The 13316-nt window shown below is 42.3% G+C and overlaps 1 protein-coding gene across 1 annotated transcript in view; it reads right to left on the bottom strand.

Moving 5' to 3' along the window:
* Positions 1–13316, bottom strand: part of pvrl2l (PVR cell adhesion molecule related 2 like) — a gene marked incomplete at its 3' end in the record, with an annotated part of 240613 nt that overhangs the window by 51670 nt on the left and 175627 nt on the right. Inside the window, exon 4 of the mRNA XM_079259111.1 lies at positions 885–1178. Within this exon, the coding sequence (XP_079115237.1) occupies positions 885–1178 (294 nt within the window). The remainder of the gene's footprint in view (positions 1–884; positions 1179–13316) is intronic.

Raw genomic sequence — 13316 nt, forward strand, 5'->3', positions numbered from 1 at the left:
GAGTCACCAGTTACCCTAACATGCATGTCTTTGGACGTTGGGAGGAAGCCGGAGTACCCAGAGAGAACCATCGCATACATGAGAAGAACATGCAAACTCCACACAGAAAGGCCACCGTTTGAGACTCCCTCCCAAGCGAGGATCGAACCAGCGACCTTTTTGCTCTGATGCCACAGTGATAACCATTACAGTGGTTCTACAGTACAATTAAAAAATATATACGTGTCATCTTTTATGGCAAACAACAGGAAAATGCAACGTTTTAGAAAGTGAAATAAAAGTCGTGGCAAATCCTCTGCAGGAAGTGGAAAACCCTGAACCAACGGCGCCATTTTCATTAAAGCTCTTCTGCGGACAAAATTTTATGAACACACCGAATACCTTTTAATAGAAACATCTGCAAAGTTGTATTTTATTTTATGATGTAAACAGCTAATAGCAGTGTTTAAAGCCTTCCCACCAGCACTTCGTGTCAACTACAGCTACCTCATAACGTTTCTGCTTTTTTGGCCTCGATACTCTCACACTAATGATGCGATGCAGTTTGCAATATTTATGAAACTTCTTCACCTGAGTGAACGCTTCATGAGGTATCTGATGAAGTTTCATCGGCGTTGTCGAAGCTTTTTGTTACACAACATGTACCATTGTTGCAATAGGTGTTTGAAAAGGTGGAATGTTGTGTCATTTTTAACACAGTGTCCCTTTAAAAATCAGCGTGTGGTGCAGTTTTTCCTCCCACTCTTCAGGGATATGTGTCTGATTATCCATTTCCGGTTATGTGTTGGCCCCTTTGTAAAACCTGCAACCTCTCAACCTTGAATTGTAGAGAAAACAGATGCAAACATGACCAACGAGGAACTGTTTGTGTGTGTTCTGCTTACACTCCACAGAAAGCTTGAGAGACTGAGCCCAAGGCCGCTCCAGTGTCTTCTGCTCAACCATGCAGGTCACCTCCCGGTCGTTGTCCGCCGCCGTGGGGACCAGCCGGTATTCGCTGCGTACCGTCACCAAGCCGTCTGGCCCGTTGGTGGTGCTGGTGGAGTGATTACCTCCCACCGACGCCAACCATTTGATGGTGGCCGCCGGTTTCCCATCCGCTGCCTCACACTGGGCCACCACCACCGACTTGCTGCCGGCCTGGACCGTCACAACTTTGGCTGAGTTCTTGGGCTTGGCTGGAAGGGAGGGAGGGGGGGAGTAGAGGACGGGAGGAACAACGGGGAGGGTGCGGTGACGACAGAGGTGATAAGATTCCAGATGGAGAAGAAGAGAACAGAAGTAAAGGAAATAACGGCAGCAGAGGGAGGAAAAATAAAGAAAACACACATCAAAGGTGAGACACGGGGGAGGAAAGGAGGGGGGAGGGGGGGAGAAAGAAGAGCAAGTTCAATCAGTTTGTTGTGCATATACACTGTGGCATCCTACTGCGGGATGTAATGAAATTTTGAGGAGAGGATGTGCGACCCAAGGTCACTCAACATCAGAGAGAAGGAGAGAGAGTGCAAACACCTCCCTCACTGGAAGACGCTGCAAAGCCTTGTCAACTTGTTTATGGCATTTTTTCATCATTTACCAGCAGCCTGGGTGATATTCCACATAACAACATGCAAAGTTAATAACAAGAACTCACAAAAATCATTTTTAGTTTCCATAAAACAGTCAAGTTTTTAGAAGAATCTCCCACTCCTCTGAGTAAACCCAATCAACATCGTTGTTGTGCAGGCGCGGCGACCGTGACATGCAAAAACACTGATTTCCTCCTCAGTTACATCACATTTTATAAATTATAACATTTTTATATGTATATAACAGGAAACTTTCTCGCTCTCTTCAAAGTAAACCCTCAACTTTTCCCTCCATTCAATCATCCAACCTCTAAATGTCACTGAATTCCATTATGTTGTGACGCCAAGTGCTGCAATTACAGCAATAAAAGCTTGTTTTTGTAACAGCCTCTCTTTGCAGCATGCGTTGTGTTGTTCGGCTGGGTGTCATTTGGAAAATTGTCCTTTCTATGCACTTCAATCATATTTTATGTGGCTGCAGATTATGCACTGAGACAGTGGAATTATTCATCACTAAACAGTGCCAGTAGGTTCCAATTGGCTGCTTTACTGAAGCGACCGTCTGCCAATCAGCTAGTTTGAGTTTTTGTTGTATGTCTGAGTAAATTGATTTGATTAATTTGCTTATTAACTCTAAATGATCGACTGTGAAGTCTGAATGTTTTTGGTTTGAAAAACAGTGAAAGTTTAAATGTCTTCAATGCAACATCTGTAACATCTTATAGGAAACTTCTGCATTTAGTCAAACTGAACACAGATGTGCAGATGGGGAAAGTAAATCCTATTAAAGTTCTGCTTTCAGCTGACCTGTTCAACATATTTAAAAATCTTTATTCCTTTATTAGAAAAGGATACACAATACTTCTAAACCACATAAGCGAAAGATGAACAAAATTTTCAGGAAGATATCAGAATTGGATATCGGCCAATCACAATATAATTAACAGATAAAGTAACAGCTGCAGGGAGAATGTGGGATATGATGCACACATCTTACTCGTTTTGCTTAAAACAGTTAAGATTCAATGTGACATCTTCACATATTGCAATATTTTTGGATTTCTTTCCTTGTTTTACAGAAGGAATTAAATTAAATCATTTTGAGATTTTTAAGTCTGTAAAAGACCAACAAGACATGCAGAGAAATACTGTATTTTATCTATGTAATCTCTGGAATTAGGTGTGTACTTAAAATCTTACATTTTCTTACACCAAAAATGTAAGATTGTGCATCTGTACTGAAGGGTCTTTTGGGTTTCGGCTTGACGATAGCAACGTAGCATTTCCCGGTATAAACAAAGCTAACACTTTACCAGAGACGGGAACATCACCGTAGATGATGACGTCTTCAAGTCATTGAAGATTAAACATAAATAGCTTCAATAAATTTATGTCTATTATAAACACTTTGGAAATTTGATGTGATAAACTAAAACCTCCAGAAAAGCAACGACCAACACATGGACGTTATCAGTGTGAAGTTTAAAGGTGCTGGAGTGAAACGCATCAGAGTTAAAGAGGTTTCAGGTGAGGCGTTCTGCAATTCAGGATCAGTTACGTATGTTTCAACAGTTGCTGCGTTTCCATTGCAGTTTTCTGCAAAATAAAAACGATATTTGTAAATTTTGACAAACAACAGTTGCGATTTGCAGGATTTATCATCGCGTTAGCCTCAGTTCTCATAACATCTCATCTGGTCACGAGATTTTCTGAGAATTGTGGTTCATACAAAGAAGCCACGTAGAGTTATTTTGGGGTTTTCTACTTGCTGCAGGGAATTAGCTACAGATTTTTTAAGCTTTTCTCCTTCATTTTCATTCCTAAAACTGAAATTCGCTTTTGTTTGTTCCATCTTTACTGGAAATGAACTGGTCACGATCCCCACAACAAGTCTGGGACACATAAATGAGAAAAAAGGGTTTCCATTACACTTTAAAGATATATTTCTACACCTTAATGTCAGAAAAACCAAAACTTTGAGCAATATTTGACAATTTTTTCAAAATGTAAGTCTTTCCATTCATGTTTTTTTATTGCGATATTTAGTTTTTGCACAATTTAAGGTGTAATGGAAATGCAGCTACTGACTGCAGTCATGCGATGACATATCGTTCTCCAGCTGTCTTTAAAATCATCTCCAGCACTTCTTCTGCAGAGTAGCGTTCTCTTATCGACGCCATTTTACTGCAAAGTAGCTGAAAAGTGGGGAAAAAAAACAAAACAGGGCAAACAGGTGAATCAGCGCCTAACAGCAGCGTGAGAATAAACACGGAAGTCGTTCAAGTTGAGAACATTTGAATCTGCTATTTGTTATAGCATCATGAAATGTGTTTATTAGGCGGGTCTGTGACCTGCAGATGCCTGCAGACAACTCCGGCCAACACGTGTCCCAGCATGTGTTGCGGTCACCAGAAAGCGAAGCGAATGCTGAAGCAGATGACGGTTCAGCAGGCCGACTCTGCCATACGTGCTATCTATTCACCCAGAGGGCTTTTAGTTTCGGATTGTCGTTCTGCTGACTGATGTTTGCAGGATTATAAGCACAAACAAAGCTTTCCTTTCAGCGAAGCAGTCACCCTGCGCATTTCACCAGAAACAATAAATAAAAACGAATCAGTTGCGCTTGCAGTCATGGAGAGGTCAGGCCAGAACAGGAACACCCCCACGTTTGACATATGAAGCAATATAGTACGGGTTCTGGATTTTTTTCTTTCTTTTTGTGTGTTTGTTTTTTCACCGCAGCTCCTTCTGCCTCTTCTCAGAAAAACTCTCCAGGTTTCTTACAGTGGGAACTTCTGATGCTCGCTGGAGGTTCGTGACCTTAACGGCTCTTCTGAACTGATGATCACGTTATAAAAGAAAAAAGAGACATGTTGAACTACTTACTGGAAAGAATCAAACTGGTTCCCATTTTCTAGCATTTACGTGCGCACGTGCTTTCTTGAAAATGACCCAATAAAATAGATAAAATGACTGACCCACTCAAACAGCACTGATCTAAAGCTCCCGTCATCTCTCCAGGTGCCCTCGTCTTCCTCCTGCTGTTCTTCTTCTCTGGTTTATTCCTTTCACTGGTTGCAAGGATTATTCTTGAGATTCTTTTATTTGTTTTTAACCCTTTAAACGGTCCGGCCCCCTCCTCACCTCTCTGGGCTTCTCCACCCCCACCCTCCGGCTCGGTGCCTCCGGTCAGCTGACCTGCAGCTCCTGGACGCACCGAGGTCCAAACAGAAGCTTAGAGGGGACTAAACCTTTTCAGCTGCCGGTCCTAAACTGTGGAAAGAGCTTCCCTTCCACATTAGACAAGCTTTCTCACTGTCTATTTTTAAAAATGATCTTAAAATCCATGTTTATTTCTTGGCTTTTGACCCAGTGTGGTCAGTGAGTTATAGTTTGGTTTTATTTACTATTTATTTATTTTGTTTTATTATTTTAATTTCTTATTCCTTAAATGATTGATTGTTTTAATGCATTGTCTCTCTTTTAGCTGTTTTATTGACTTGTTGTTTTGGATGATTGTTTACAGCACTTTGTTCCAACTCAGGTTGTTTTTAAAGGCTTTATGAATAAAGTAGAGTTGAGTTGCACGTCAGCATCGCTGCTACCATCGTGCATCAAGTGATGGATCAACAAGGCCAATAAAAACGGACTAGATTATGTGCAGAAACGAACAAAAGTGTCCATATTTTGTCCATATTCATTTTCTGCGTCGGGCATAACTGGGCCCGAACACACTCCGGTCCTCTCAGACAGAACCAGAACAGAGATACAAGCAACAACATGCTGTTGTAGTAAACTTTGACTTTATTCCATGTGCAGGCTGCGCTGAGCTGCTGAAATAATCTCTTCGAGACAGTGACGATATTTCCAATAAATTCATCCTAACATTTAATACAGCGACTGACTGCAGACGTAATCAGTCGCTCCCTGGTCTGGACTGACGAGCTTCGAAGCAGCTTTCTACCTTCCAGCTCTGTTTCTGACTCATCCTGACGGCTCACCGACATCATTCATGCACTTTCCTGGAGCCTTCTTTGTTCTACAATAAACCAGAAGTCCACTGTGGCACCAGCCCTGACATCTGGAAGCGACTCTGTGGCTACGTGTACATGGTAGTTTTAATTCCACGTTTGTTCTTAGTGAAAGTTAATTCAGCTTTAAACTGGTGAAAAATGACCCCGTAAACATCTAATACCCAAAAATCAATTTGGAATTAAACGTAATTCCGAAGTTTCTTCCCTTTTTAAATCTGAACTAAATAATTCCTTTGTAATGTAAACTTTCATTTTGCTTTAAGGTAATTCTGATCGCACTGCACATGCTCCGTAGCTTGTCCCGTCCCGATGACGCACATATTCCGCACGTTGCTTTACTTCCCGTGTTCAGTCGCCTGCCTTCCTTCTCAGCGGCTGAAAACACTGAAGTAGTACGCTCGTGTTGAGCTGCTGCTTCAAAATTAGAGTCAAAATTGCAGAAAAACTGGTACTTATTATGTAGTTACGAATAAAAAGACGAGGAGCACGACGCGAACTTCGTTTATTTCTGGTAGACGTCAATCCGTCACGCTCTGTCCAATCAGAACTGTTCCCATCTGAAGCAGAGTTAAGTAAAGACGTGTTTCATGGAAACCTCCATTTGGAATTATTTTTTCCATATAAACTGGAAGGAGAATAATTTTAACTCTGAATGATTTAATTCTGAATTAAAAACATGTGACCATACCCTGTTTGCCTCTACAACACTGTCACATGACTAAAACCTGCTGTTTACTCCCACGTTACTGTCTGGTGACGGACCCCTACGGACCAGTGGATCCCATCCGTTGTGACCTTTAGCTACCAGATCAAGTCTTCTCTTCAACAATGTCTAAGTTGTAGAGAGGAAATGACTATTTTTAGTCTTCTTTTAAAAATGCTGGAGGTTACTGTGCTCTTTGGCGCCGTCAGTCCTGAGGAGATTTAATTATCTTCTGCTCCAGATCAGTGTGGATGTCCTGCTGTGTTGGGGTCTACAGACGACTCTCCTGACCTTCCACTTACCTCAGGATTCACACTTTAATAACGTCTATGTAGCACACATCAGTGTGAGAGCTTTTATAGACAGATGTGTGCCTTTCTAACAGATTCCCTTCGAAACAACGGACTCCAATCAAGCTGACAACGTCGGATCAATACAAGTTACAAGTTACTGAAACTTGAGGAGGCAGGAGAACTTTCTGGATGTACTGCGAGTAGATTTCTTCCTCTGATGTGAGCTTGTCAATCACGGCTGACTCTGGTCAGGGGTTCAGATCAGTACGTTGCCTCCGGCTTTCTGCTGAGCGTCATGCATCACTTCTTTGATGACCACATCAATGACTCATCAAAGGCGCCTCCTGCTGCGCGCGTACCTTATCATGGGATGGTAGATTTTGCTAAATTTGAGGAATTCTTGTGCAGCAGTTCGCCGCGTTACGATCTTTGACTTCAGCTGACTGATCTGTCTGGCACAGCGAGTTTCCGCCCGTTAAAAGGAGAAATCTTTTTCATTAGATGCAGCTGCAGGACGGTCGGGGGTTAGCGCCTGTTGCCAAGCCGAGGGTTGGAACAGAGGAGAAGAATGGTGATTCAGAAGGTGATCAGATCCTCTCGCCCTGTGAAACCATCAGACTGGAATCAGAAGATGAAAACAGACTGCAGCGATTTCAGCTGGATGTCAGGAAATATAGAAGAAGACAGAGGCGCGGCTTCCGCTGCATTAAGGAAATGAAGAACTTCATTGTTTTTAATCAAGGAAAACATTACTTTTTTACTTCTTATCAAACCTTTGTCAATTTAACCGAGTGCAAAATGTATGCAGCATTAAAATATATGTAAAATCTCACATGTTGTCCATCTGTAACCAGAGAATGACCTTGCATGAGGAGGAAAGTGCAGCAGCAGAAGAAGAGCTGTGAGACAGACGTGGAGGGAGGGAGGGAGGGGGGGGGGGGGGGGGGGGGACATGACGGTGATAAGCAGGAAAAAAAAGACTGGAAGAGACACAAAAGAGGAAACAGAGGAAGTGAAATAGACACACAAAGAGGCAGAGTGGCCATGCAGGAAGAGAGCAGAGGAAAGCAGACTGGTGGAAGGTTTCTATTGATCTGGGAGCTTAAACAAGTCGGGAGTCTCCGTCCCTGATGTGGTTCATGATGCTGCATGCAGCAGAGCCGGCTGCTGCCCGGGGCATGCAACCACCAGAGTAATTAGAAGGCAATCAGGAAGCGGCGCTAACAGAGGTGAAGGAGCTGGTAATATTCCTCCCAGCAACACCCTCAACTGGACCGGTTACTGAGTGAAGTATGAGCTCTCAGACGTATGACTGCAGCGCATTATGTTGTCAGTCACAAGCCCCGACAAGAGCGCGATTAACAAGCAGTTCATGGAGCACGGTGGAAAATATGACCTTTTTGGTCTTTTTTTTTCCAAGTTTGTTTCAGTAAAGGACATTCAGCCTGTAGCATCATCACTCTTCATCACTCAGCCTCTCCATCTTCTACCTGCTTCAGAGAGCCCACTCTCATCCGGACAAATCAGGCAGCACTGCGAGAGTCGCCTTCTTTGATTTCTCAAGTGCCTTTAACACAATTCAGCCTGCACAGTGAGGCGAGAAACTCGAGCTGGATGCCGACTCCACCGCCACGCAGATGGCAGCTTGTGTGTCTGGTAAGGTGGCCAGCAGCAAAGGAAGACCACAGGGGACCACCAGTTCTCTCCACTCTACATCTCTGAGTCCTGCATCCCGCAGAAATCCTCGGAGTTGCAGGGAACATCCGTAACGGACGAAGCAGCTGACCACAGAGTTTGTCACATGGTGTTAAAATCTCATCATGAGCACAAACAAAACAAAACATTGGCTGCGGTTACATGATGTTTTTTAATTCAGAATTAATAATTCGGAAGTAAATAATTCGGAATAAACGTATTCTCCTACGAGTTTACATGAAAACAATAATTCCAAATGAAAGTTTACATGAAACACGTCTTACTTAATTCCTCTTTAGCCAACCTTTACATATGTAGCAATGTGGATGTTACCTGATGCACTGAGAAGTACCTCGCTCTATTTCTCTAATACATTAATGTATAAATATATGACAATATTGCAGTCTCTAACTTATTTCTCCTTTTTTCAGCAGGTCTTCCTGAATAAGTGCAGTTGTACATGTTGATCTGTCTTTCCTGTCCTCTCCACCCCAACCAGTCGAGGCAGATGGCTGCCCTCCCAGAGCCGGGTTCTGCAGGAGGTTTTCTTCCTGTTAAAGGGGAGTTTTTTCCTTCCCACTGTCGCCTCGTGCAGCTCAGGATCAGGGATTGGATCGAAGGCATAACTCGATGCAATCAGCTGGTTTCTATTATAGGCTATGTATGAATTGGCTTGAAATGATGTATATGTAAAGTGTCCTGTGACAACATTGTTGTGAAGAGGCGCTATACAAATAAAGCTGAATTTAATTGAATAGAGCGTCGGGTTGGGAAGGGTTCTGATTGGACAGAGGGTGCACGTGACGTATGACGTATACCAGAAATAAACAAAGTTGGCTCCCTGCTTCTAGTCTTTTCAGTTGTAACTTGTAAAAACTACATAATAAGAACCAGTTTCACTTCTATTTTTATTCTAAATGTGAAGTAGCAGCTCAACACCAGCATACTACTTCACTTTCTGCAGCAACTGAGAAGGAGAATGATAGACCAGCGAACATGGGAGGCAAAACAACGCGCGTCGTCGGGAAAGGACAAGGTAACGAGCATGCTCAGAACGACCAGAATTAATTTAGTGCGGAATTAAGGTTTTCATGACAGAGGAATTAAATAGTTTGGAATTTAAATGTGAATAAACCAGACACTTACATCGGAATTAAGTTTAATTCCAAACAGAAATTTGCATTAGTGTTTACATGGTCGTTTATCATCAGTTTCAAGCAAATTTAACTTTTATTCTGAATTAAACAGGAATCAAAACTCCAACGTAGGCCTGTCGCAAAACGCAATAAGTCAATTAATTGCATGATAAGAAACAATGCACGCAATAGGTCTGCCACACGCAATACTTTTCATTTGTCTTTCTTTTCTCCGCATTTGTTTTAAGACATTATTAACTAAACACAGCAATACAACAAGCTTCCATCTGCACTTAAAACACAATCGTCAGCTTGTATAGATCGCCTCAGTGAACATACACGTTACAAACGGCATTTCCACAACTTCACAATGGCATAAAAAATGAAAAGTATTGAAGGTAAACAAAGACATTCAATTTTACCATTCCACCTCCAGTCAAGTCCAAACATGTCCCCTAACATGAGCTTGACCCTAGACTATGTAACTACTTCCTGGACCCTGAACTCCAAGAGTTTAGAGACCACATGTTCCAGAAAACCACGTTGGCAAAACCCCAGGAAAAGTCTTGATCTGTTTTAGCAGACTGGGGACTGGATGAGTCTAGTCTGCACATCGAGCTAAATGTTCATTAGAAACTAAAGCATGTCGGTCTTTGAAAGGGTGTACTTACAATATTGTGGCATTATTATTATTATTATTTTAGTTGAAAACTGTCTCAAAATGACAACAATAATCACTTATTGCAATATTATCGTCTATCGCAATAATTTCTGAGACAATTAATCGCATTGCAAAATTTGTTATCGTGACAGGCCTACTCCCATGTAAACGCATGGATTGTTGATTTAAAGAGGAAACAGGAATAAACAAAGCATCGTTTACATCCTGAGAGAGGAGGTGAAGGGATACAAGTACCTCGGGGTTTAGCTGGACGATGCACAAGGCTCGTACAACAACGGACAGAGCAAACTTTTCTTCATAAAGACAAAGCCAACTTTTTTCTTATGTAACTTTCTGAGCGCCTTGAGGCTGAGAAACCATGATGTGCAAGTTTCTTTTAAAGGACGGCTCATGATGTTGCAGAGTTCCGCTTCACACATCGTGCCATGTGCTAGCAGCCGTTCTGAATGAGCATGATGGTTAATTCAGCAAAGAAACGAAAGAGGACATTTTGTCAGAGTGGGGAAGCAACAGGAAAAAACAACAGTTGAAGTGAGTTGATATAAGACTGGCTGGAGAGTGCTCAAAGTACCGGTCGGTTCAAGATGGCTGCTGAATTAGCCGCTATACGCGACACGTCACCAGGAATCTATCAGAGTTGTGTATTTCTGTAAAGGAAGCTGAGCTTCTGCATGAAAAGTTTGAGGAGCTTCTGTGGAGGAGAGTGTGACCTGCTTTGCAGTCATTTATTGAGGCAGCAGCATGACGACCAGAGAATTAAAGAAACTGAACAAACTTAAGAAGGCTTGAATTTAATAAAACATTCTGCAGGATTGCCCTGAAAAGTAGATCATCTATCAGCAGTTCGGACTGAGATTCAGCGTCTGGATCTATTTTACCATAAAGTCAGATTAATATGTCCATTAAGTTACAGAATTAAGAGCTTCCATCATAGATGTCACTGATTTTACTTCTTTTATGAAGCACTTTGATGCTTTTATCACTGAAATTCAAATTTAGGTTACAGTACGAGCATGCAGCATCAACTTCAAAGCCGAAACACCTTTTTTTTTTGGGTCTAATCCTTTACTTTTATTTCTTGTGCAGGCTGCTCATTCAGACATAAAGCCAGAGGATTTAGTTGATGCAGATTCTGGAACAAAGTGCATGACTGAAAGATGCTTCAGACTGTCGTTCCTTTCACCTTGGCAGGAGTTAGAGAACCTTTGAAAAGATCACTGTCAGTTTGAATCATGCAGAAGGCTGGGAAACCTAGCAGGCTAAAAGATTTCTGACTGAATGTGGAGGCAAGTGATGCAGGTTTAATGTGGCCCTGACATAAAACATCTCACATCTCTAAGAGTTACAGAGATTCTGTTGAAACTGAACATATAAAGAGGAGACAAATAAGTAAAGACCAGTGGAGGTGAATTTTACTGCGACTGGAGGGAGGAACAGCTAAAAGATTTCTCTTAGTTGTGAAGTTTTGAGTGTAAAAACAGACACCGTTATTAAGCTACAAGCTATCACAAGCAAGCAGCAACCTCCGGCGGTTAAAAGTGAAGCCGATGTGGAAGTGCATAAAACTGCAGTTCCCCCTTCATCCACTAGGGGCTGCAAAACAGAGCAAATCTCCATAGACTCCCATGTTAAAAAGACCAACTTCACAGCAGAAATAAACATGTATACAGCAGAAATAAACATGTTTACAGCAGAATAAACATGTTTACAGCAGAAATAAACATGTTTACAGCAGAAATAAACATGTTTACAGCAGAATAAACATGTTTACAGCAGATATAAACATGTTTACAGCAGAAATAAACATGTTTACAGCAGAAATAAACATGTTTACAGCAGAAATAAACATGTTTACAGCAGAATAAACATGTTTACAGCAGAAATAAACATGTTTACAGCAGAAAAAACATGTTTACAGCAGATATAAACATGTTTACAGCAGAAATAAACATGTTTACAGCCTGGTTCAAAAATCCATTTTCGGTTTAATAGGTCAGGTTTACCTTCATGACAGCTGTGGGGGGAGTGAATTTTTTTCTAACTCGCCTGTTTAAAAGTAATTTAATCTCAAAGTTTGGCATATTTAGGGGCGTGTCCTTTTGATTGACAGGTACCCGATCTCCGGCTTCAAGTAAGAAGAACGTAGAACAACCGCGGTTTAAGACGGTTTACAACGTGACTTGGCTTTAGCCCGCTTACTGGTTAGCTTCTGTTAGCTCCAAGTTAGCTTGGTTAGCTTTTAGCTACAGAAAGCTTGGAGTCCGCTCGATGTCAATCATCCACCATGACACTCACAGCCCCCCTCTCTGCTCCACCTCTTTGCCCATATATATATTTTCTGGGCGAGACGACGCGCATGACGCTGCCAAGATGGTGATGGTAGGAACCGCCCACCAAGCTTCAATTCAGCTTTTTAGAAACCTATGGTGACATGACAGAGGTTCCTTCCATCTCTCTATATACAGTCTGTGATCACAACACATGAAGACGGAACTCGTTTCATTCTTGGTGTGATGGATACAATAAGGTGGAAACATTCCTCAGAGACTTTATTCACATGAAGCATCACACAGTTGCTGCACATCATGCTGAGATTCTCCCAAAGCTGCTCTGCTGGATGTAGATCTGGTGACTGTGGAGCCGTTGGAGGACAGTGAACTCATCGTCATGCTGGAGATGATGTGAGCTTTGTGACATGGTGCATCATCCTGCTGGAAGTTTCCATCAGAAGATGCTACACTGTGCTCAGAAAGGGATGGACATGGTCAGCAGCAGGACTCAGGTAGGCTGTGCCGGTTAAACCATGTCATACTGGTACTGAGGTGCCTGAAGTGTTGATCCTGACGGCAGGATGGATCCATGTTGTCATGATGTTTCCAGCAGATTCTGATCCTACCATGTGAATGTGGAGCTGAACTGGAGACTCATCAGACCAGCAACGTTTCTCCATCTTCTATTGTCCAGTTCTGGTGAGTCTGTGTGGATTGTAGCCTCAGTTTCCTGTTCTTACTGACAGGAGGAAACCCGCTGTGGTCTTCTGCTGCTGGAGACCATCTGCTTCCAGGCTGGACTTGTGTGTTCAGAGAGAATGTTCTGCACATCTTGGTGCTTATCTAATCTAATATGGGCCGGGTTCTGCTGGAGGTTTTCTTCCTGTTAAAAGGGAGTTTTTTCCTTCCCACTGTCGCCGCGTGCAGCTCAGGAT

This window comes from Telmatherina bonti, assembly GCF_933228915.1.
Source record: "Telmatherina bonti genome assembly, chromosome: 19".
Taxonomy (NCBI): Eukaryota; Metazoa; Chordata; class Actinopteri; order Atheriniformes; family Telmatherinidae; genus Telmatherina; species Telmatherina bonti.